This window comes from Carassius auratus, unplaced genomic scaffold, assembly GCF_003368295.1.
Source record: "Carassius auratus strain Wakin unplaced genomic scaffold, ASM336829v1 scaf_tig00001658, whole genome shotgun sequence".
NCBI lineage: Eukaryota > Metazoa > Chordata > Actinopteri > Cypriniformes > Cyprinidae > Carassius > Carassius auratus.
In genome coordinates, this window is record NW_020523378.1 from 250,273 (window position 1) to 277,069 (window position 26,797).

Genomic DNA, 26,797 nt, shown 5'->3' on the forward strand with positions numbered 1-26,797 from the left:
TGGGGATTCCGGAAGTAAAATAATCTATGTTCAGTTTTCAAAATAAAGGTCCGTATTTGTGATCGATCAACATTTGAGGGCTTTGATATTTGATAAATATTTAATATTTAATCGCTTATCATCATCATCTTCTTATTTTTTATTCTTCCTCTTTCTCTTATTATTATTTAATACGAGGACACATTTCTCAAAACATGTACTTTGATATCAGTAAAATACCCTTTACTGAGATTCAGACTCATAACAAGCGTGATTCTGTTCTGCTGTTTCCTCGCATTTAAATGGATGGAAAACTGCATTATTTGCTCTTATATTGAATTAGAAATCTTGTTTTGGTGATATGTACAAATTGATAGTCTGAATGCACTGTAAGTTGCTTTGGATAAATCTGATAAATGCATAAATTGAATTTAATTTAATGAGAACGTGAACCTGCATGCATAGATTTTCTAAATTAATAGTTGCTAAATAAAACACAACACACAAGTTCAGCCTGGTATTATGGAGATACTTTTATGCACTGGAAAAAAAATATTAATATTCTTATAGGATATGATGTTCAGCTCTTGGTTCGAAAAACAGCAGAACGCTTTGTATTTAATTAACATTTAAATTGCTTATTTCTTATATTCTTATATTATATTCAGTTATTTTTATCCACCCTTTCCACAGTTTGTCTTCCCATATTGCATTTTCTTCCCACGGTGGCCACGAACGTAAAATAACAGTTTATTCTCGTGATGTAAATTGTTGCTTTACATTGCTCAATGCGTGGCATCTTTATAACAAAACGGTATATACAAAAAAATAATGTATTATCATGTTTAATATTATACATTTTATAAATATTTGCTATCTAAATAATAATTGCACTTGAATAATTCCCCATTGTTTTGTGTTTTTGAACGCTTGACATGTTTATGGCCCAGCACTTCCCCTCCTGGACGCCTGGGTGCAGCAGAACAGATCGAGCTCGTCGGGAAGCAGCAGGAGCTCGAATCGCGTTGTTGCTTTTGGCGAAAGGCTTTGTACATCGGTGAAGATCGAAAGACGTTTAAAACATCAAGAGAGCGCATGAAACCCCCCGTTTGACAGCTGATATTTATCTCTTCGTAAGTATACATTTAAAACTCTCACACAGCTCTCGATCGATGTAAAGCATCATTTCCTCTCTGTTCCCTCTCATGTGTAGCCTGCTAGCACGCTCGCGAATGCATAACGCGGGTCTGTGAGTACGATGCTGGGGATCAGTTGTTTCGTCCTCAAATCTTATGATAGAACCATTATGAACGCACGAGATCACTTTAAAATAAGATACTGGGTTGCATTATTAACATGGCTTAGTAATGCAATGTATGCAGGGTGTCTGCAGGAGGCATCTCTCAATGCAGATTCACGCAGTAAACTAGCACAGCGCGTGCGCGTCTGGGCTGGTTTTCATGGCAATGTTGGTGACACTAATAATTAAATTAATGGGCATATATACCGATTAGATTAATTTTAGTTTATTATTAGGCATGTATGTGTTCTAGCTGCAGACCTCCGTTCTTTGTGACGTCACGCGTGCTCTCAAGCAGGGAACCGGAAATACGTAATTTGCTGCGTTAGCCCCGCCCCTGTCACGGAAGAATGTTTACGTCAGACTCTTACCTGGTCCTTACCTGGGTATAAGCATAGCTCTTCCGGAGGTTGTTTAGTTGGGAGTCTATTCATTTCAGCAGTATGAAGTATTGTGTATTCAGTTAGAAGGTGCCATAATAATTTGAAGAAACGGTGGGAGTGTTTACATCAGGAATGGTTTGAACATCAACCTCCACCACGGGCTGAATGTACAACCTGCATCCGCCTCTCAGAAGCTCACCTTGCGAAGCTCTCAGACTCTGGTTGAAAGCTTTGAACCTGAAAAAACCCACCCAAACATAATTTTCCATGTTCCTTTCATGGATCGAAAACTAACAACAAAGCATCTCTACCCGGAGAAGTGGCTTGACTATGATGCTCTGTTGAAGAAGCCACGTCGGGTACTAGTCAGGTACAGTCATGTGAAACAATTCGAACACCCTATTGAATTCCATGGTTTTCTGTATCGGCACATAATAAAAAAAAATATATTGTCCTTGGCAGATCTTAAAATTTGAGATAAAGCACTGTGTCATTATTTATTTAACAAAAATTAAGTCAAAGACCAGACCTTACCCTGACTGAAATGTAGTGGTGAGAGCTGTGTGTAAACTAGCATATAAACTGGAGCGATGCTGTAAAGAAAAGTGAGCCAAAATTCCTCCAGAATGAGATGCGAGACTGATTAAGTCATACATAACATTTATTTTCTTTTATTAAAAAGTTAATACTGCTAAAAGTGGATATACAGGCAACTGAATCATATGATGTCCTAACTAATCTGAGGTTTTATTTTCCAAATTTTATGACCTGCCAAGGATTATTTATTATGTATTAATACAGAAAACCATGGAAGCAATTCAGTAGGATGTCCTTACTTTTTCAAATAACTGTCAAATTATCTGTTATCAGGCTACTCTGTTAACACTGGTTTGATAAAAAGTATGTGTACAATTAATTAAAAAGCAAATGCTGGATTATTTATATACCTTGCCTTACTACAAATTGTATTTAACTACTGAACTCTCAATATTATTGACATATAATGTGTCCATAATATAATGTTTCCATTGTACTTGTACATCATATAGAAAGTCACGATGAAATGATAGCCTAGTAGCGACAGATCTTTTCTTTCATATTGTTACATACTTTCAAATGTAATAGTTTATTGAAAAATCAAAGAATGTGTCCGGCCCACTTGTTAAGAGTCCTTGGTTTCAGAAGTGCTTTTTCTTTTAGGATTTTTAAAAAGTCTTTGTTAAAGAGTAATAAGCTGTGAACCAAACTAACTAGCTAAATCCCAACTTTACAAACTTCACATTGAAGCAAAAAAGTATTTGAAATTCACACAAAAAGCCAAAGTTTTAAACTCTGTACTTAACAGCTTTAGTGAAGGAAAGAACTGCAATCCCATTAATTTGACTGTGATTGACCATGCAAATGACTGTCAGAATAAAAGCAATGTAGAAATATTTATAAGTTATATAGATAAATAAAAACTTTATTTTGCATATTCTGCAAGTAGTTTGAGAGTGCTGGAAGACTGACTCTGTCACATCGTTCACAGTGATTCATTTGATGCGAATGCACTTGTATAGACATTCATTTTACCCATGTGGAAATAGTTGCCAATCCTTGTGGTACTTTTATGTTGTAATGTTAACCAGTAGACAAACCGCTGTTAGAACTACTGTTAGAGGAAAAACAACCTTCTGAAATGCTGTCAGTAAGCTACTAAATATGCATACCATTATACATTTCTGTTAAAAAAAGTTTTTTTTCAGTCAGTTGGCCTGATACATGAGCAGTAGATTAAGAATAAAGAGGTACAGAGAATGAATTAACACAGCTCCAGAGAGGGAGGAAATTCTGAGAAAGAGATGAAAAAGATGGTGATGATGCATATAGAGTCAGTCAACTTATTTCAACATAATGCTAATAATGAGAAACATTTCTTTAACACCAAAAAAACAAAGTTGAAGATGAAAGAGTGTAACCGTATTTTCTTAGCCAGAGGCCATTGTACAAAGAGAAAGAAAAAAAATTATTTTATAAGGATCATTTACATGTAGAGTGTATGCAAAAAAATTTGCTAACATTATGCCATCATATCTCTTTGATTTTAAGGCCTGCATTTTCTGAATAGGTGGCCAGAGGATCTCTCTATTGCTCACCCACACTTGCACACATAATTTTCCCTCATTTCATGTTTGTTGCCAACTCTAATTTTATTTTGCTTTTACTTGACATAATCAAAGTTAAATGTAACTGGTACAGTACATTTCACAATTATATGTATAAAACAGTCAGTTTCAGTTTGCATTTAAATGTTTTTACATTTAATCTTGACATTTTATTTCAGTTGTCTTAACAAATGTGTTACTCTCTTTGTGAATGTTGCATACCTAGAATTACTATTCTGTATGAAATGTTTTATAAATAAGTATTTAAACATTTTTCTTATAAATGTTTCTATATGAGAATGTCAATTTCATGCTGCGGTCACAATGAAAAACAATTGTTATGTGTCAACTGCCCAAATGTTCTTTAAATTTAATTAGCTTTTTCCAGTATGTTGATACCAGAATATTTCACTCCTCCTGTGTGTTTTGAATTCTAGAAAGTCAGCACTCTGTGAGCGGATCTGGCCAGATGGACCAGTCATCAGGTAAGAACCAAATACTTCAATTTTACTTCAGTTTACTCCATTGGAACTTCATTTGGTGTTTCTATTAATCCGTTTTTATTGGTTTCATCTCACATGTTGGTGTATTAAGCCATCTTAGTTTTTTCTCTATCCTTTAGAGCTTGAAGTTAAAACATCTGCTGATCAGGGTGAGAGCAGCAGTGGTCAGCCAGTGGATGATGAGCTCGATGGACTTCCAGTCTTTGGAACAGATGAAGATGATTGGGAAATAGACAGTAGTTTTGCTCAGAAGGCTTTGGAACAGATAGAAAAAATTTGTGATGATACAAATGAAGGTCAAGATGGATTGCCAGCTAGTGGTGCAGATGCAGGTGAGTTTGAAAATGAATTTATTAAGGAAACTGTCACAGGCTAATAGGTTTCTGCAGTGATATTGGGTCTGATTGACTAAGTGTGTGTACATGTAGACATAAATTGGTGCATGCAGTTTATTTTCAAAAACAGTTTAGAAACAGCTGAAACCATATTGTGTCTGGATAGAATAATCCAAATTTACTAACCTTAAAATGGGGTTAAGATTTTTTTTTTTTTAACAAATCAAATTTTTGTGACTAGTTCAGCTGTGCATATAAATACAAAGAAATCCTTGCAATTGTTAATGAATGAGCCCCATTGTTATCGTATAATTATGCAGTAAATCATTATTCGGTTTTTAAAGGAAACAGTTCTTTACTATGAGTTAGCTGTAAATCAGAATGTAGTTGACATTTTCTGGATCCTTTTTGACTGCAGAAGAGAGCAGCTCCTCTGTCATTGGATCTTTAGAGATGGATGAGGAGAGAGCAAAGATTTCGGAAGACACCCCCGTGACCCCTTCATCAGACACTATAATAGGTAAAACAACATGAAATTATTCTAAATGCAATTTATTCACTCTTGTATAAGTTCTCTGGTTTTATGATGAGCTGGGTGTCATGTTAAGAGAATCTAAAAATGCTACTTTTATCCTCCTGTGTCAGATATCCAAGATGTACAGTCTGAACTTAGGATTGTGTCATCGCGAAGTGATGCAATTGTAAGTATAGGTGAAAAAAACAGTGACAAGGTGTTAAAAAACGTGCACTCAGTGGCCACTTTATTAGTTCTAAAGTATTGATTCACTTTTACTCCCATAACATTTTAAAGAAATGAAAATCTGCTGAAAATGTATTCACTATCATGCCATCCAAGATGTAGATGAGTTTCTTTCTTCGTAGGAACATATTTGGAGAAATGTAGCATTACATCTCTTGCTCACCAGTGAATCCTCTGAAATGAATGGGTGCCGTCAGAATGAGTCGAAACAGCTGATAAAAACATCACAATAATCCACACGACTTCAGTCCATAAATTAATGTCTCTTGAAGGGAAAAACTGCATGTATGTAAGAAACTATATATCAGTAAGACGTTTTTTTTTTATTTCAACCAATTGTTTCCAGCTAAAATATGAGTCCATAATATCACTTTTTCCAGTGAAAAGTCAACTCATCTGAATCTGGAGAGAAATATTCACAGATCAAGGGCCATTTACATGTTTAAACCGTTCTAAACAAATATGTTGGTTTTTAAATTTAAAACGCCGTCATGGTTGATCAATCAAGATTTGGCTTTAAAACACATTAATTGATGGACATATATATTATTGTGATGTTTTTATCAGCTGCTTGGACTCTCATTCTGACGGCACCCATTCACTGCAGAGGATCCATTGGTGAGTGAATGATGTAATACCAGACTATATTCTTGGATGGAGTACATTTCAAGCAAATTTTCAATTTTGGGTGAACTATTCCTTTAAATTTTGCACTGCAGGGTGCCTAAGAATATTTGCACAAGCATATGTACAGGTGGGCTAATTGAAGTGGCTACCGAGTGTATGAAGGAGAAGGATTTGTTTTAGTCCTATTTCACAATTTTGGCTGCTTGATAGTGTTGTTGTTCCAGTGTTAAAAAGAACTGTGATGTTTATTAATAGTGGGGTTTTTTTTGCAGCCGGAGCATGCTTCTGAAAACACAGACAGAGAAACAAGTTACTCACCTGTTATACAAATTAAGGATGAGCCTGTTGATGAAGAATATGATAAAGCATTAATGCCGTCCGACATGGGCCGTATTAAACAGGAGCTTGAGAGTTCTGAAAATAATGAGAATGAGGTAAGATTTGGTCTTGTTCTGTGTTGTTCGATCTTTTTATTATTACATATGTAATGACAAATGGCAATTTGAATAATTTCAGGCCTCCGCTGCATCAGATGAACTGAGGATCAGCTCGGTTTTCTCTGTCAGTGGAAACAGCAGTGATGCAGTTTCTGGTGAGTGCATAAAGATTTCACTTCCGTCACATTACTGTTTATCATCAGCTTTACTGTTACCCTCCGTAATAACTGTGTGACACGAGATCTGGGTGATATATCAGTCATTTTCAGCTTTTTGATGATATTCGTTCAAATGAAACCACTTTCAGGAAACAAATTAAACATTAAAAAAAAATAATAATCAAGTCAGGTAATAATCAATAATCTATACCTATACTGTTAAAATAAAAATTATACTTTTATTCAGCAAGGATGTATTAAATTGATTAAAAGTGACAGTGAAGTTATTTATAATGTTGCAAAATTTGATTTTATTACAAATAAATGCTGTTCTTTTGAACTTTCTATTAATCAAAGAATCCTGACACGTATCATGGTTCTCCACAAAAAAATAATTAAATATAGCATACAGTTAAAACTGTAACAGTATTTCACAATATAACTGTTTTTACTACATTTTTGATCAATTAAATGCAGCTTTAGGAATTAAGAGACACATAAGAAAAACTTATTTAAAAAAAAAAAATATATATATACACACTTAATCTTTCCAGAAATAATGTGCATATTCTTTCTAAAACATTTCAGTTCATAAAAATTAGTTTTGGATCAGTTTTCTGAAACTGACCCTTTGAACTGATTTACAGAAATGAATCAAACTTAACTTTTCATATTTAACACAGCATCTATGGCACCCTCCCATGCACCTTCATTCTCCGTGATGTCCCAGAACACTGCCTCACTCAGAGGAACCACTTTACTTCTACCAGCCCAATCCCAAACTCAGCTTCAGCTCCGGCTGCAGCCCAGGACCCAGGTGCATTCTCAAATCCAGACTCACCCTCGAATGCAGCTGCCCATGATGCCACAAACACACCTACAGCCTCCTGCCCAGCCGCCCCAGGTCCATGCTCCTCCACCCACAGTGAGGATCTGCTGCTCGGGCTGTTCTAAAGTCCTCCAGAAGGGTCAAACAGCATTCCAGCGAAAAGGCTCCAACCAGCTGTTTTGCTCCACCGTGTGTCTAACTAGTTTCAGTTTACCCTCAGTTCAGTTTACCCCCATCATTGCCCCTAAGAAGACCTGCAACCTCTGCCTTAAGTGAGTTCTGATTATTATTATACTTTGCTGTTTACTTCATAATAATCTCCTCCAAATTAATTTTGCATCTGAAAGGGAAACTATTGCATATGCAATAAGGTCAACCACAACAATAACTGCGTCCAAGCCTTTTTCACTGCGTGTTTGAAGTAAATTCTTACAGTAGTTTTTTAATGTCAAAAGAGAGTTTGCTTTGACGCAAGCTGTTAAATTGAATTGAATTCTACAAAATGGTATGTGATCGTTTTTTAATATCTTTATTGTTTCAAAGGGTCATTGTCAATCTAAAGGACTTGATAACCATCCCAGTGGGCTCTATGAACACACTAAAGGAGTTCTGCAGCCTAGCTTGTCTAAATATTTATAAAGACAGATATGAAGACGCACCTCCAGATCTATATACACAATGCGGAGTGTGTAAATTGGTCAAAGAGGTAAGGATTAAATTATACACGTGATCTAAATTTGGGCGAAACAAACATTTTGTTCCTTTGCTTTTTGCATACTTTTTTACACCCTTATGAGTTTAATTATTTTTGATGAATGCAGATTGAAAGAACAGTATGATGAAATGCATTCAGTTTTTCAAATAAAGAGTATGTCATGTTCACAAACAACTAGAAAAGACATGGCTGAATTACGGCCCTCAACAAGGAGTGATACTGCTCGAGGTGGCAATTATCTTGAAAACACTTTTTTGTGCAGTTATCTTGCATTATGAGCAAATTATTATTATTATTTTTTTTAAATAACATCATCAGGGAAGTGTAAACAAACCATAGAAGCTAAAATAAACCATAAATAAATGTCCTCAGACTTTAAAGTGGCATGCAATCTTAACGCAACACTTATGATGCACAATGTTGAAAACTGTCACACAGTTCTTGTGTAAACATCTCTTGATCCCACTGCAAGGTCATACAACGTCAATGCAACTTAAATGCTGTGTTTAAGACATGCACTGTTTTTCTTTGCCTTACAGATTCAGCATGAAGTGACTCATCTGGGTGCCGTGCACAAGCTGTGCAGCGATGAATGCTTTGCACGCTTCAGATCTTCCAGAAACCTCTACATGAGCTACTGTGAGAACTGTGGCAACTGTACAGCCTCAGGAAACTATCACCTGGTTCAGATAGAAGATAGTATTAAAAAGTTCTGCTGCACCGAATGCATTACCAATTACAAACAGGTACCCCACCATTACAGGGATGAACTCACTGTTCTCTGCTCAAGCTGTGTTTGTTATTCATGGTCTGATTCATCCATTTTTACGTCCTGTGGGATATGCAGATTTCAATTTGACTAGTCTCCCGATCCCATTTCCTCTCTGCTATAACTTTGCAATCGATAAGTGAAAAACAGTGAATAATAAGTGAAAAGCCGAAACAAATGTTTTAAAAACAAAATAATTTTGTGGATTTAAAGCTGTTGTCTTTCTCACTGTGTTATAGAAAAGTGGCAAGAGGCTTCACTGCCCCTACTGCCAAGATATCAAAAATATTGAACAAATGATGGAAGGGACAAACATACAGGGTGTCACAGAATTCTTCTGCTCTCAAAGATGTGTGGCCCTGAGTCAAGCATCTCCCAGTCTGACAGGTACATTTTGTACAAATATCCTCCTCTGTGTGCCCTGCTCACATTTCACCCCTAAATCAAAAAAGGATAAAACAAAAAAATATATGTTATTTTATTTTTTGGTCTGTTTGCTTTGATGACAGTTAAGCATATTTTTACTGTAATATGAAAAAAGTCAATTTCATAATGGCATTTTACTTTTTGGATTTCTTAAGGATAATGGATTTACTTCTACTTTTTTGTCATTTTCATTAGTGATTTTTTAGTTTTTTGTTATTTAAAATTATTTTTAAACAAATTGTATTATTATTATCAGGCTTTGTTTTACTAAAAGAAAAAATAATTTTACTAAAACAAAGCCTTTTATGACTTTGAATTAAGCCAGAATTGAATTTTCTTTGAAAATAAGTTTGAAATCTTATTTAAAGAAAAAAAATATATAATAATCAATCAGTTCTCTTCAGCATCTTAAAAATACTGTGTGTTAATAAAACTATATTTTATTTAAAACAATTTCGTAACTTATTTAAAAGTTAAATGAATTATTTTTAAAATAAAATTATTTGAAATAGCATTGTGTTCAGTGTGTGAAACATTCTTGAGATTTTGATGTTCAGATCTTGAGGTTTTATGAGTCACCAAAAAAAAAAAAGTGTTTTCTTGAACTAATGTCTTCCTCTGCTTGTCAGGCACTTCTTTCCCATGCACAACTTGCAAGAAGTTAGCTGTTCCTCAGTATCACCTTGCCATTTCTGATGGCTCCATCAGGAACTTCTGCTCATTAGATTGTGTGGGCAGATTCCAGGTAATGCATTCTGTCTTTATTTCCAGTATTTATTTATTAATTGTTTTACAAATGTGATGTGATGGACATTATTTCTATCCACATTTATATATATATATATATATATATATATATATATATATATATATATATATATATATATATATATACTTCTGTTCCTTTGTAATTAAAATAATTATTAGATTATAGTAGTTTGTGTAGTATATATACCTGCTTGTTTGTGGATGTAAGGCTTCAACTGCTCTCTTTCCTCTGCAAAGTTATAATGGGTTTAGTAAATCAGAGGAGAATTATTATTATTATTATTATTATTATTATTTTTAATCTATAGGAGAAATTGAATGCATCTGTACCTCATAACCAGATGAACGGAAACTCACATGGACCTCAGCCTCAGAGCGCCGCACCACCTCGACCTGCCCCCGACCATCTTCAGCCCGCTCAAACGTTATCCAGTGTTCCTGCCCCAAACCACAACCCTCCCCCACCTTTTGTACCACCATCCAATCAGAATCCAGTTTCGACTTACGTGCCGGCTCCTAGTGTGGTAAACTCACAAGACGCCCAGCAGCAACGGCCAAACAAGCCTCCCTCGTCCTCCGACACAGTACGGCTGACATGCAAGCAGTGCCAGAATCAGTTCAGCTCAAAGCCTGAGGTTTTCCAGTTCAAGGTACGGCTCCCGAAAACGAGAGCAAGAGTGACAGAATCACAGCCATATTGATATTCAAAAGTGATGTTGCTTTTTATACAGCACCTCTATAAGCTTCAGACAATATTGGCCAGTTCATTATTTTGCAAAATTATTCTTTTGTAGTTCTTCAAAAATGACTTTTTCTCTTTTTTTTTTTTAGGGTCATGCAGGGTTGTTCTGTTCTCGAGCATGTTGCGACACATATAAGAGGGAAAGCAATGTGAAGGTTTTGTGCGAATACTGCAAAATAGTGAAAGTGGTCAAAGACATCATCACATATGAAAAGCAGCCGAGACCTTTCTGCTGTGAAGGTTTGAGAAAACTCTTTAATTGATTCTAATTTCAGTGGTTCTTTATGGAGCCCCCACACATGACATGGGGAACTGGTTCCTTAATTTACTTTGTTCCCTCCTTTTTGTTAATCATGGGCACAATTTCCTAATTTGTTCCCTTGTTTTAGTTAATTTAAAACAAGGTGATGAATTGGTAAATTGTGGCAACATTTAACTACAGTGTGAGAAAGAATTAGTAAATTGTGGCCGTAATTGAACAAAAATTAGGGAATTCATAAATCATGAATTAACAAATTGTGGGAACGAATTCTTACTTAATGGACACGATATTCATGTATATCTTTTTTCGTCTCAGTTCGCAATAGTATTATTACTTTTCTTTTCATTCTACACTTTCATTTACTTGCTTAAAGTAAACAGTTGAGTTCATGTTTGATATATAATGTGAAATCTTGAAGAAATACAAGTCAAGGACTTTTCTAAATCATGTTTGGTGTTTCTGCCTCACTTTTCCACATACATTTACTTGCCTTTCATTAATTCTTTCTTCTCCTATAGGCTGTAAACTGCTTTTTAAACACGACCTTGCCAAACGACATGGAGGTCAATGCAGGGTTTGTGCCTACTGTCAAAACATGACCCACAAAACCATTCAGAACTTCTTCGGGGGCAAGCTTGAGGAGTTTTGCACAGAGGAGTGCATGTCTCTCTACACAGTGCTCTTTTATGAGGTTAGGGATAACAAATGTTATGGGGAGGGCGGGCTCTTAGCTGCAGCTCTTCTTTATTTCTTTAAGAAAGCCTTACAATCATCTCTTTGCTTTTGTATGCTATATATACACTGTTGAATACTTTATGCCTTTTTTAAATTTTCTCATTTTTGCTTTATTTCTGCATGAATTTATATCAGATGGCCAAGTGTCATGGCTGTAAGAATCAGGGCTCACTAAAGGAAAGCCTCGTGTGGGATGGAACAACAAGACACTTCTGTAACCTGGCCTGTTTGCTGCAGTTCTGTTCAAAGTGCATTACACCTCATCAGCCGGCAAGCAACGGTAGTCACCATGTAGTTCTTTATATAAAACCATATAGTAGAGCTACCAGTTGACATTGTGTTTAACACATTTATTTGGTGAAGTGAAACCTTATGATAAAGACCTTCGGTGCAGTATTCCTACTGTAAAATGTGATTACCAAAACTGATTTTATTATGAGAAGGACTCACTCTTGTTGTTTCGTGATTGAAGGTACAGTGTCTAACACCACTACAGTCCAAGCTCCATTGTCCCTGTCGAAAGACATGCCTGTTATTGGTGGTGTGGTGTCGCTGGCCTCCACATTACCTGGAAATACTGCTCTCACAGGTATTCAGCTGTCATGGTTTCTTTGTGTCTTTAAATGGAATCAAACTGCAAAATCTATTCATTTGATTATATTAATTTTCTTTGCAGGAGCTCTACCTACCTCAAATGCCAGCTCAAAAAACATGGGTGAAGTAAGTACTGATGCACACATACTTTTTGTGTAAAGAACGCGCTACTGTTCAAAAGTTTAGTTTTTTTCTTTTCAGCAAGGATGCATTTAATTTGAAAAGTAAATATATTTTTAATGTTATAAAATGTATCAATATTAAACATCACAAGTGTTTTCATTATTTTGTTACATTTATATGGCACTTTTCTCCACACTCAGTACACTTCACATTTTAAAAAAAGTAAATAGTTTTCCAACTTTCATAATAAGTGTTACTTGAGCAGCAAATCAACATATTAGAGAATGATTTCTAAAGGATCATGTGACACTGAAGCCTGGAGTAATACTGCTGAAAATTCAGCTTTGCCATCACAGGAGTAATTTACAATTTAGTATATTTTAGTAATATGTGTTTTTACATGCTCATGCACCACAAATCATCTTGTACTGTTCCCCAACCAACTGCTTGACTTACGATGTTTCTCTTTGCACATGTACGGTATTAGGTGAAGCATTAATTTAGTCTATATATTTTTTTATTTTCAGTCTATGTATAGGTAAACATTTATATATAGTGTGTGTATATATATATATATATATATATATATATATATATATATATATATATATATATATATATTCAAAATCTGTCAGTAGGTTAATTGTGTATAGGTAAAGTTTTAAGTCAGTATTTTTTAGCTTATGTATAGGTAAACATCAGTAGGTTACTTGTGTATAGGTTTATACTGGTTTACTTCGTTGTTGTATATCTGTATTTATGTAGCACCACGGTCCTGTGAGGCACAACATTTCATTCCACTGTATGTAAACACGTAGCGGAATGACAATAAAGCTCAACTTGAACTTGAAATTAGAAAAGCGTTATTTAGAATTGTAATGATATCACTGTATTTTTGATTAAATTTTGAAACTAGAAACTCCCCAAACTTTTGAATGGTAGTGAATGTAAAGATGCATTTATCAATAAAATAATGAAATAACAGTTAAAGTAACTAAGGAGAAAAAGGTTTTACACTTACAGAATAAATAAAACAAATAAAGGTGTCTGATATATACATTTTTTAAGTGTAGGGATTGCCATTGGCTACTGAAATTTGTTTTGTAAAAATCTTTTTGCCAAAATGTGATTTTCAGCCTTTTAAATGTAATTTTGTAATAGGCCAGCACACAAACCGATGCTGCAGTGGCTGGTGTTCCAAATCGGAGAATGCTGAAGAACAAAGCTCTCATGTGCAGACCTATTACTGAAGAGCAAGGTGTCCAGTGTCAGCCAGAGCCTCCAGTACCTCCACATTCATATCAAACAGGTTGGCCTTCCTCACTTTTACTATCATGCCTGACAGAAGTCATTATGCCATACAATCAAAAGCAATACAAAATATCTTTAAATAAAATGTTGCATTAACACTTTCCCCGTCCTCAGTGATAGATGAAAACGGAGAGACGGTGAAGCTGGTGCCAGTGCCGGTGCCCATCCCAGTGCCAGTCTACATCCCAGTGCCAATGCATCTTTACACCCAGTACACACCATTTCCACTGGGCCTACCTCTACCGGTATGTCATCTTTCTAATTATCTAAACTTATTCTGTGCTATAGTTTAAAGCTCTTCTTGAATCATTTTGTACTGTTATCACACAGCTGCCTGTTCCCATGGTCATCCCTGGATCTCAAGAGACTGCCGAACAGAAAGACACTAAATGTAGCCTGCCTGCTCAGAGCTCAGTAGAAGACGACGAAGTGGAGAAGGGAAAAGACAAGCCTGCATCGCACGGTACATGAACATAATTGATTGCTATTGGACCTTTTGCTTATCCAGATATTTCTATCCAAATAAACTCCTTAGGTTCTTCAGTATTTGATTGCATTGCATTTATTGTCTTGCTCAGACCAGGGCAGCACTTACAGTGGTGATCTGGAGTCAGAGGCCAGATCAACACCCTTCAGCTGGGCAGATGCTGAGGATCCAGGAACCAGTGTGAAGCCACCGGTGCCATCGGTGGAACTAGAGCAGCCTGTTGCTGCACCAACTACGTCTTTGTCATCAGAGCAGCCAGATCTGGAAAATGATTTTCCTCGCTGTAAGTTAAGATTTAAGAAATGTTCATTGATTCAAATATTTTTTTGCCGTTAATCTCAAAGTAATTTTTTTCTTTAGCTAAACATGGAAACATTTTTGTGATATTGTCGATATTTCTTGAAACACATTGACTAAACTTGGTGCTAACTTAATGTTATTTTATTTTTATTTTTATTTTTTATTTTTTTTGTCATTGCACACAGAGTCCAACATTTTTTCCCCAAATTTTTGCACTTTAAATAAACAAATACAACCTCATGTTCTGTCAATCACGTTTTACACACTTCCTCCGAAACTTTCATCTGTCTTAAAAAAGATTTGGATCGTGTTGGATTTTCTGTGTTTTTCGTATCCGTAGCGAGCATTTTGAGAGGTTTTTTGACAATTCAGAGAATCACCATAGTGAACACAAGTGAACACCAAAATCCAGAATGGTGTCTGACAAGTTGATCCACTTTGTTTTGCAACACAAAGCATTGTAAAGGTCCTTGTACACTGAGTTCATTGAAATTGGTGGTCGTCTTTTTAACGTCGCTAGCAAAGCATCAAACTGAGCCACTAGCTATGTTTCCATCCAAAGATTCCAATTAAACTTATGCACAAAACTGGAGTATCGCATAAAGCAAATTGTAAAGCAAAACGTCTTGGTAAACTGACAATAAATATCCCTAAGAAAACTAGGAGAAGCCACTGAATATAACAATTTTCATATATAATAAATAACTTGTGCCTCGGAGTGAGCAGACGAAAGACAAATGCAGTCATTGATTTCAGAGGCAGATGCTGCTGTTTGTGAACGTAGTCGTATAAGAAATACTTTGACAGACTTTCCTCAGGCATTACAGAATGACAGTAACAACATAAAGATGCTGTAAACAAGATCTGTCCTCTGCTAGTCAAGTTATCTAGAAATACATCAATCCGGTACTCTGGATCAGTACCAGCTCCGATACTGGCATTTCTGCAGATCGGGTATCGGTCAGACGAGACAGATGTAAATCCGATATTGTTCGTATACTATTCTATGTTATTGTTGAGCCCCACAAAAGGCACAAAAACATTATAAAGCACCAAAAAATTTTTATCTGTGAGGTACAGATTAATATTGAAGTCATTCAATTCAAGTTCACACAAACTCTTCTCTCCGCTGCGGCTGTCTGTCATTCTACATTCAGGAATCAAACTGCGTGTCATATTCGGTTACTACAGTCAAAACGATGAAACTCAAGCGCACAGTAACTGAGGTTTAAAACTGTTCAAAGGAAATGCTCAATTAACTACCGCACAAATTTAATACACTACGTATCAATATCTCTTCACTTTGTACTAGGGATTTCCGGTTCGCGAACAAATCATTCGATTTAACCGGTTCTTCTTAGTGAACCGATTGAACCAGTTCACCAAATCTGACTGAATCTTTTAAAACGTTTCATGTCTCCAGTAAGCAGTAATCCACAAATTACTTTAATTATTCACTTTTTTTTAACGTGGCTGACTGTCACTCTCTCAGAGTAAGTCATTTACTCAAACAGTACACTGACTGAACTGCTGTGAAGAGAGAGGTGAAGATGAACACGAGCAGAGCAGCTTGTGTGTTGTACTAACTGTTCTATGTGGACTCGGAGGCTGCGCAGCCTGCTCTCTGTGACTCTGTATTGTTTCAAGCTCATCATTCTGCGCACAGGATATGCATAAGCATTCTGTGCTGCCCTATATTGGCGCCTTTAGTACAGTCGTGGCCAAAAGTTTTGAGAATTACATAAATATTGGAAATTGGAAAAGTTGCTGCTTAAGTTTTTATAACAGCAATTTACATATACTCCAGAATGTTATGAAGAGTGATCAGATGAATTGCATAGTCCTTCTTTGCCATGAAAATTAACTTAATCCCAAAAAAACCTTTCCACTGCATTTCATTGCTGTCATTAAAGGACCAGCTAAGATCATTTCAGTAATCGTCTTGTTAACTCAGGTGAGAATGTTGACGAGCACAAGGCTGGAGATCATAATGTCAGGCTGATTGGGTTAGAATGGCTGACTTGACATGTTAAAAGGAAGGTGATGCTTGAAATCATTGTTCTTCCATTGTTAACCACGGTGACCTGCAAAGAAACGCGTGCAGCCATCATTGCGTTGCATAAAAATGGCTTCACCATCAAGGATATTGTGGCTACTAAGATTGCACCTAAATCAACAATTTATAGGATCATCAAGAACTTCAAGGAAAGAGGTTCAATTCTTGTAAAGAAGGCTTCAGGGCGTCCAAGAAAGTCCAGCAAGCGCCATGATCATCTCCTAAATAGGATTCAGCTGTGGGATCGGAGTGCCACCAGTGCAGAGCTTGCTCAGGAATGGCAGCAGGCAGGTGTGAGCGCATCTGCACGCACAGTGAGGCGAAGACTTTTGGAAGATGGCCTGGTGCCAAGAAGGGCAGCAAAGAAGCCACTTCTCTCCAAAACAAAAAAACATCAGGGACAGATTGATCTTCTGCAGAAAGTATAGTGAATGGACTGCTGAGGACTGGGGCAAAGTCATATTCTCCGATGAAGCCCCTTTCCGATTGTTTGGGGCATCTGGAAAAAGGCTTGTCCGGAGAAGAAAAGGTGAGCGCTACCATCAGTCCTGTGTCATGCCAACAGTAAAGCATCCTGACACCATTCATGTGTGGGGTTGCTTCTCATCCAAGGGAGTGGGCTCACTCACAATTCTGCCCAAAATCACAGCCATGAATAAAGAATGGTACCAACACACACCCCAACAACAGCTTCTTCCAACAATCCAACAACAGTTTGGTGAAGAACAATGCATTTTCCAGCACGATGGAGCACCGTGCCATAAGGCAAAAGTGATTGCTAAGTGGCTCAGGGACCAGAATGTTGAAATTTTGGGTCCATTGCCTGGAAACTCCCCAGATCTTAATCCCATTGAGAACTTGTGGTCAATCCTCAAGAGGCAGGTGGACAAACAAAAACCCACTAATTCTGACAAACTCCAAGAAGTGATTATGAAAGATTGGGTTGCTATCAGTCAGGATTTGGCCCAGAAGGTGATTGAGAGCATGCCCAGTTGAATTGCAGAGGTCCTGAAAAAGAAGGGCCAACACTGCAAATACTGACTCTTTGCATAAATGTCATGTAATTGTTGATAAAAGCCTTTGAAACTTATGAAGTGCTTGTAATTATATTTCAGTACATCACAGAAACAACTGAAACAAAGATCTAAAAGCAGTTTAGCAGCAAACTTTTTGAAAACTAATATTTATGTAATTCTCAAAACTTTTGGCCACGACTGTATTATAATACTGTTCTGTGCAAAGATTAATAGTTTTTCTTGTTCTGTCCTATCTATCACATGTTGCTGCCTTTATTACTGTGCTATACATTTAAAAGAAACGTCTTTTACATTCCTGTATATATATATATATATATATATATATATATATATATATATATATATATACTTATTTTTTCATGTATGTATTTTACAACAATACAAAGAGCAATGTGTAACATGTAAAAAAAATTAGACTTCACTTTTATTTGTAAATTCAATTTTTCACTAGATTTTATAAAATTATTGTGCACCCGTGATTTTTCTAGAGTATCTTTTGCTGCTGAATTATCTACTAACTGAGTTTATAATAGTATTTTTGTCATAGATTATATATTTTTTCATTTGTTGTTTTTAATTATAATGAAGTTGTTTATATGTAGTAGATTGATTAAACACACAAAAGAGTGATGATCAGGTCAACACAGAGAAGTAAAGAAATTCTACATGGTTAAAAAAAAAACTGTGCTGGTATCGGATTGGGTCGGTATTGGCAGATACTCAGAATTTTCGGTATCGGATCGGTTATGAATTTTTTTTATTGTTGTATCCCTAAAGTTATCCTGTCACATAGTGCAATGTAACATGACGTTTTCGATGTGCATGTAGGAATTTATTCTGTAAATGTGTTTTCATCATAGTTTATGTGCATTTCTTCCTAGCTACGCTATCTCAGGATTGGATGAACCCAATATTTCCTCTTTTTTTAAATTTCTCTCTCTTTTTAAGAAAATATCAGACTCCGTGTGCAAGGGCCTTAGGCCTTAATTTATTGCATGTTCTGATGCCCTTTTTTATTCATGATTAAACATATGTGAGTAATATTTCCTTCTTGATGAGTTATGATGATCTGGAATACTACTAATACTTGATTCGGTGACCTTGCCCATTTTTTATCTTGTGCATTAAAACAGAATTTTTACAGATTTTGTGCTTTTGTAACGTGGCAAATCTCCCAAAATTGTAACACGCGTTATGTAATTTCACAGCAACAGTTGACCCTGGATCAGCTAAAGAGAACAGACTGGTATTGACGCTGAAGAGACGTAAGAGGGGCAGAGACGGCCACCCTCCCAGAAAAAGGGTATGTAATCTGACAGAATCAGATTCCTGGCTTTTTGAGGAGACATTTGTCACGGGCGACAGAACGACAGAGAATCGGCCAGAGTCTTTTCACAGTTTGGAAGGTTGAAGTGTGAAGTCTGTTGAAGTGGGTTGTTTTTAATACAACTTTTAGATGCATGAAATGTTTCCAGAATCTTTTGTCCAATTATGAAGTCTGCCAAGTGAAAGGTTGAAAGTCTTAAATGTCTTGTTTTTTTACTTGAATCGGTTATCATAATGGTTCTGAAAGTGAATGGTTTAGAAGTTGATCTATATATTTAGAGCACACTGACTTCAGAAAGACTATTTCTTTCTCGAGAGCTTAGTTTAAAAAAAAGATTTTTTAACATATAAGATCATTTGGCTGTATCTTGTCAAAGACTGTTAATTGCTCCAAAACACTTGTATTATTTCTTGCATTGTGTTATATTGGTAGTTTACAATTATGACTGGTCATTATTTTTTTTTTGCCATGACAGATAATAGGCATTGATGTTTTCCATTTGTCAATGGCATATCACAACACTGTTTTTATAAAAAAAAATTGTACATGGAGAAGTTGTGGAAAGTTATATTGAGATATGTACCTTTGGTTATACAAGACATTGTGCAATAAACTATTCAATTTCAAAAGCAGATGAACAAATGGAATTGCTGTTGTTGAAAATTGGGCTAATTTGTGGAAAATAAATTCAAATGTTGTGGACCATTCAATAAACATGAAATCAGTCAGAGGAATCTGTGTACACCTGGCTGAATGAATTCAATAAAATATTTAATTTAATAAATAATGTCACTGTTGTCCCTGGAAATAAGCAGTATTGTTCATGCCATATTGGCAGAAAAATGAATCAAAAAGCTCTAAGAAAAATCTGAATCCAGTCCTGGTTTTGGATGTGCTATGAAAAAAGACATGGTTAAACTGATAGTTCACCCAAAAAAATTACAATTTTGTCAGAAATGACATTTACTCCATGTAATTCTTAACTTGTATGATTTCTTCTGTGAAACAGATGAAGTCTAATTACATTTCATTTGTTGGTGATCCATTCCTTTTAACACTTCTTATTCATACGAGTAGTGTGCTGAAATTAAGGATGTAGATGTCATAGTCCCATCATCCCCTACAGACTGTCGCTCATTACAGAGCTTTACTACTAATAAAACTCCTCTTTTTTTTCAAATCTTAAAATACTGGCTCCAGTTCTATTGTGAGTTAAGCTTAAACTATGAAGAATTGGTCTTTTTATTTTTATTTTTCTCATTTCTTGGACTTGGTACCCCACAAGTAAAAAATAGCAGAGAAAAAAATGAAATATGAAAGATTTGATACACCACATCCTATCCCTGAATTCAAACATCTTTAGGAGGACTCTTGAAAAGGGTATTTTCCAGAAAGAAATGCAATGGGAAATTTGGTTCATAAGATGTAAATTTGAAGTTTCGCTAGAGAGGAATTGACAGAGACCTCAAAACTGCCACCAGAAATCTTCAGGAACATTTTTATCCTAACAGGAAAGGAAGAACAGGGTGCAGTGAGAAGTGTGATGCTGTCAGATGGCATTTGGAAGGTTTGTTTCCCTCCGGAGGAAACCTGGCAAATTGGACGCTCTAGCTTGTTTAAAGTGTGAAGCAGAGGCTGTTTAGAAAAGAATGCTGAAAGATACCAAGAACTTTGTACATAACACCACGCAGCCAAATACAATGAGACTGAATGCAGGCCAGATGGGGACAGAAGAAGCTGAAAGTGAAGGAGATGATGATGGAGGAGTGGTTGCCATGGATTCTGCTGCAGTTGAAGAAAGTCGCCATAAAAGGAGATGAATGTAGCGGCATCTGTTAAAATGGTTTTCTTTTATTTTTTTCCTTTTTTTTACAGTCTGAAGTGTCTGCGCCTGCTTTTCTACAATTGAATGTTATCATTTATGTCTTTACTTCGTCTCAGGCATTTTAGCAGGCTTTTAAGTATTATACCTCTTGAGGCATTCTTTCTTTGGCTTCAGTGATGTATTTGTTTATTGATATATTTATTATTTCTAGAGAGAATGTAGTGCCTTTGTTTATGTTATCATTATTATAATTATATAGTTAAATGTTATCAGTGTAGCATTCACATTTTTGCCGGTATAATTCTTGCTGCCTCTGATGGGGGAAAATTTTCTCTTTTTCTTTTTTTTTTAATAAATGAGAAAGTGAAGGGGCATTGTATTAAACGTTTCACTAATTACTGGTTCACTGTGCATTTATCCCGATTATTACATTACTACTTACCAATTAAGTTAAATATTAAATAGTGATTACATTTGAGTTTTCGTTCTCTTGCTTGTAGATGAGCTTCAAGCTTCCTAATCATCTTAATGACAACATGCACACTAAAACGATATTTATTAATAATATTACTATAATAGATATAATCTAATCTAATAATAGAATAGAATGTTACATTTTCAATGTAATCTGCCTCTATTTTAAAAAGATAGTTACAGTGTTATTTCAGTATTATATAATAATATAGTATTTTTTAATGTTTTGAATTAGCTTTTATATTTTCATTTTAAGGTTTAGTAATTTTGTACTTTTAAATAACGTATTAAATGTAAAAAAAAAAAAAAAAAAATATCTTAATTTTTAGTAATTTTAGCACTAAGACGTACTCTTTTTTTTTTTTACTATCCCGAAGATCCACGATTCGGCATATGTTTTAAGATATTGTGTACTCCATTTGTTTTATTTGGTTTAATTTTAAGTTCAAGATTGTCTAGAAGTAAAACTGGTGTTTTTGTGTCTCGTTCAGGGTCGTAAGCGATCTGGCACGGATACGACGGGCGGTGTTTGGCTCAGTACCTCCAGCTCAAAGCTCAACCAAATGTACGGAGTCAAAGCCTGGGCCAGCTGGGTGAGAATGAAAACAGGACAGAGCGAGCAGGAGCAGCAGTCCCGTAAGTTCACACATATGGGTCAGAACACGGAGTCGCTACCTCTCCGTCTGCTTCATGACTCACGCAGCGTGTGTCATTAGTAAAGGTCACCGTCACAGTTTGTGTGACCCACCATGTGTCTTAACAACTTCTTCTTCTCCCACTGTGTTTAATTCAGGAGGCTCCATGACAATGAAGGAGGATGTGTTGCAGTGCACTTCTGCGGATCTCGGTTACGGTCTGTGCCGTTTCATCAAGGAGGTCCGCAGGCCGAACGGCGAGCCTTATGAACCCGATAGCATCTACTACCTGTGCCTGGGCATTCAGCAGGTTTGACCCTAAAAATAAATCATTTGCCCCTAAATCCAGCTCGATCCTTTACTACACCTTTGCTTCAGATAAATGAATTCATTTTGAGATGTGTTTTTCTTTCCTTTTTTGATATTGTTAAATTTTCTAATAAGCATTTTCGATGACATTCCGTCTTCACTCGATTTTTAGTGCCTGCTTGAAAATGAGCGTCTTGAAAATATCTTTACGGATTCACTCTACAGTCAGTTCATCACTGACATCACCACACTGCTGAAAGACTGGGGAAATTCATTGCCTCCTGGAGGTAAATGTCCTTCTCAACATTTCCTCATTTTTGTTTAATGTAGAAAAAAAAAACTAATTTATTATCAAATATATTGTAAAAAAAATCAACCACCCCAAAATTTTTGACCAATTTATGAGCCCATATTAACAGCTCATTTCTGGCAGTTCTGGACACATCATCCAATAAAGCTTATATTGTTCAGAGATATTATCAGCATGAATATGCACAACATTTACTTATTTGTATGCACACTAGCATATGAGAGTCTTAACTGTTTACATTAAAAGCTGATTAGCTTAATACCTTGAAATGGCATGCATTGCTAATAAAAATAAAAAAAATTAATTGCATTTTTGTAATTGTATTGTCGTGCACAGTTTCACATTATTTCAATGGAGAAACTACATGGAATATTTTAACTAAAAAAGTTTAAAAAAAAATTTTTATACTATTGAACCAGTGTTATTTTAGTGTCTTTGAGATGTTATTATAGTTTTAGTTTATTTTCTAGTTTTAATAAAAGCATTTTTTGTAGATTTATTGTTTTAATTTCGGTTTAAGTTTATCAAATTAAACTAAATGAAAATGTTTTCTTGGCAGCAGACTGAAATTAAATGAAAACTATCACTAGTTAAAATTTGTGAGTAACTCTTCATTAAAATACATACCATTCCTACTTTTTTAAATTGATGAATAGTGAAAGTAAAGACATCTATCATCCAAAAACATTTATCTATTCCAAATAATATACTCCACAAAAATACTAATAGTTTTTAACATTGATGTTAAGAAAAAATACTTGAGCACCAAATCAGAAAAATTAGAACTGCTTTGACATCACAGGAATAAATGACATTTTAAAATATTTTAACAGTTTTAAATTGTAATGATATTTGACAATACTACTGTTTTTAGTGAATTTGGATCAAAAATCTACCCAACCCCAAACTTTTTTTTGTCCCTGCTACAAGATTAAAAAATTCACTCTGCTTGTGAATAGGCTCTCAAGGTGATTATGACATCAGTTTTTCGGTTTCTTCAGGATATATACACTCACGGGTCGAGGAGGAGTACCTTTGGGAATGCAAGCAGCTGGGCGCTCTGTCTCCCATTGTTCTGCTCAACACGCTGCTGTTTTTTGGATCCAAGTTGCTCAACCTCAAAACGATTGAAGAGCATCGACGCCTTGCATTCTCCAAAGTCTCCCACTGCTCAAAGACCACCAAAAATGGCATGACCGCTTATCTTTGCTTCAGATTTCCTAGCAAGGAAGAAGAAAAGGACAAAAAAGGTAAGGGCTGTGTTGAAGATGCAATGGCCACATGGTGTTTAAATCTTTACAGAGCTTCTAGTCACGAGAGTGTGCATCTGTGCTCATAAGATTTCTTGATTTGTGTTAATTGAACATCAAGCACCAGCTGGTAAAAGGAGGAGAGAGGAAGAGACGGTGGAAGAGGAGATTTTGGAGATGCCTGAGAATGTGGAGAACCCTTTACGCTGTCCTGTCAGACTCTACGAGTTTTATCTCTCGAAATGGTGGGTGTTATTTTAAAGGGTTAGCTCACTCAGAAATGCAAGTTGTCATGAATCACTTACCGTTGTGTCATTCCAACCATGTATTTATGTTTTCAGTGAAAATGACATTTTCATGTTTTGAATTGTGCTGATGCTTGAACGATGCACCACACAAAATGAGCTTCATTCCAATTGCTCTTGCTTGAAGCAGAAGTGCTCTTTTTCTGATGCTTTTAGGAAAAAGACTTTCTAATGTTCATTCTCTTGTATATCCACAGCTCAAACTCTGTGAAGCAGCGTCCAGATCTTTTCTACCTGCAGCCCGAGGCCTCCTGCCACCCCAGCAGCCCTGTGTGGTACTCAGCCCAGCCACTGGATCGCACCATGATGGAGAGCATGCTCACACGGATCCTAGCTATACGGGACATTCACCTGGACTCTAAACATCAGCAAAAGGACCTGGACTCATCAGATGAGGAAAGCTCTTAATGAAAACCTACAAACTTTGAGATCTTGCTATAAAAAATAAAATAAAAAAAAATCCATCATGAGACATTTAATGACATCTGCATACTACTTTTTTTCAGGTGAAAAAAAACGAAAAAAAAAACGAATGGAACTGAATTGTGCACAAGGTCAACGGACATTCCTTAAGTCATTTATTCTATCATGAATGTTACAGAAAATGAAATTTGGAGGGAATTGTTTGGTTTTTAGTTATAGTAGATATTGTTTCTCAGTATTTAGTATTATTTAGTGAAAGCTTTTTAAGTTTAAACATACATCATGTCATTGTTGGTAACCATTGAAAATATATATGAATTCTCAGATGTACGACTGGTTTACTTCTTGGGTTGCCCTTGATTTTAACCTGCTTTCTACACAATGGCTACTTTTGATTTGTAAAGGACCATTCACACTGAAAACAGTTTGCAGCCACAAAGCAAGCACAAATCATTCGCTTTAAGTGAGTATTGGTGATTTAAGCAACTTTTGGTGATGCTTGAAAAATAAAAACACTCCACTATGAGAGGAGAGACTCTAAAAGATAGAAATCCTATTTTGAAAATGTGCATATTCCCATGTGCATAAGATGCATGGAGGAAAACTATCATGTTTTAATGTTCGTATCTGCTAAAATATTTTTTTCTAGGCCACAGACATACAGGCACAGATGGCCTCAAAGCTCCAATTTTAATTACACTGGGTCTGTAAGAAACAGATATTTTAAAAAGTTCTCTTTCTGACAGTCAAGACCTTGCTTGGTTTCTGTAATTAGATGTCTTACTTCTAAAGATGTTAATGCAACATTGATAAGTGTGATGCATTCATGGAGTCAAAGTGTCATGTCTCAGTCAATAGAGGGCAGTCCTGCTTTGTTAGTTCAAGTGACAGGACCTTGACAGGGCAACAATGGGGAATCAAATAAGCAATGTTTAGCCACATGATTATGCTGATATTTGCACAGATAGATGCAGTGCCAACCTACGATGTAAAGCCAATTGTCATTCGCTACCATGGTAACAGAGACAAGAGCTGTTGCTTTTGCTTCACACTGGATTCTGAATGTGCTGCTGCTGTTGAGAATCATGCAATTCAGATATGAAAAGCACTTATATATGTATGCATCAGCCTTTAGTAATGCAATCACTGTCTGGCTTAACCTGAACGTCCCACATCAGGACCTCTAATTTAGCCTGCACTGAATTTCAGCATTGCCTGGCTAACATAATGGGAGCAATATACAAGTGAGGCAGCTGAACTATTTATATCTACATTTGTTGAAGGGCAAACGCTGTTTGCCTATATATCCTACATACATGTACAATTGGTCATGGTGGACAGATCATGTTTATATTGCCTGTTCAAAAAGAGTGTGTGGGCGTGCTCCGGGCAGATGAGGTGTGATTCGAGAGGGTTCGAGAGTGTGTGGGAGAGAGAATTACAACAAAGACAGACAATCTGGCAGTGGATGACTGAATCGTCGTTTGGAAAATGCACAATGTCAAACTTTGCTTTCTTAAAAGCCATGCTGTTGGCGCAATTTGTGCTAACCATTTAATTTAAATAAGGTTTTTATTTACACACATAAGGCAAGGATATTGGCAAATTCAGATAATGTCTGATGAAAATCTAAGCCACCTTATTAGAGGTCAAACCAAATTGAGATAAAAGTGACTGAAAGGAAATTAAATGAGTGAGGCAAAAAAGTCCTAAGCTCCTGATAAGTGCTAAAGCCCTGAAGCAGCCTCAGAACTCAGGGGAGGGAGCTGAGAGAGTGATAGTGAGACAGTAAGAGAGAGGAGGGAGAAAAAGAGCTGCTGTTGGTGTTGAAATGAGTGGCTATTTATCAAACCAACTGTGTTTCTGTGTGACGAAGGACAAGAGTCTGAGTGCTGCAAGATAATGCTGGAGAACAGATTGAATACCTGGATTCCTGTACACTTTTCAAACCTGGACCACCAGCGCACAAGGGACTTGGACCGACCATCTGTCATCCTGCGATGCTTTGATTGCTAGAGTTACGTCAGTGATTAACAACATGAAGAGGGGCAATGCAAAGAGACCATGGAGAAGTGTTATGTCACATTTGAATGAGGAAGAGAAGTGAGTTTTTGCTCTAATACTGTGCATTTTTGAAGTGTAAAGATGCTGCCTCAGGA

The 26,797-nt window shown here is 36.1% G+C and overlaps 1 protein-coding gene across 3 annotated transcripts; it reads left to right on the forward strand.

Moving 5' to 3' along the window:
- Positions 1–955: 955 nt before the first annotated feature.
- LOC113069488 (zinc finger MYM-type protein 4-like) lies at positions 956–24,964 on the forward strand. 3 transcript variants are annotated; one of them, XR_003279731.1, is made up of 29 exons: positions 956–1,112; positions 4,244–4,291; positions 4,429–4,641; positions 5,063–5,164; positions 5,290–5,345; positions 6,304–6,465; positions 6,548–6,623; positions 7,310–7,727; positions 7,999–8,161; positions 8,710–8,916; positions 9,179–9,326; positions 9,995–10,110; positions 10,442–10,783; positions 10,965–11,115; positions 11,656–11,828; positions 12,008–12,152; positions 12,345–12,461; positions 12,549–12,592; positions 13,751–13,898; positions 14,015–14,145; positions 14,231–14,363; positions 14,479–14,670; positions 18,989–19,083; positions 21,898–22,042; positions 22,200–22,351; positions 22,523–22,637; positions 23,662–23,908; positions 24,029–24,155; positions 24,413–24,585. XR_003279731.1 is itself a non-coding variant. In XM_026242588.1 (29 exons), the coding sequence occupies exons 2-29, from the start codon at positions 4,276–4,278 to the stop codon at positions 24,621–24,623; spliced, it is 4,344 nt and encodes a 1,447-aa protein (XP_026098373.1). In that variant the 5' UTR covers positions 956–1,112; positions 4,244–4,275; the 3' UTR covers positions 24,624–24,964. The 3 variants fall into 3 exon arrangements, 2 of the variants coding, with proteins under 2 accessions (XP_026098373.1, XP_026098374.1); XM_026242588.1 differs by having other exon boundaries at positions 23,662–23,910; positions 24,032–24,155; positions 24,413–24,964; XM_026242589.1 differs by having other exon boundaries at positions 10,475–10,783; positions 23,662–23,910; positions 24,032–24,155; positions 24,413–24,964.
- Positions 24,965–26,797: the final 1,833 nt, after the last annotated feature.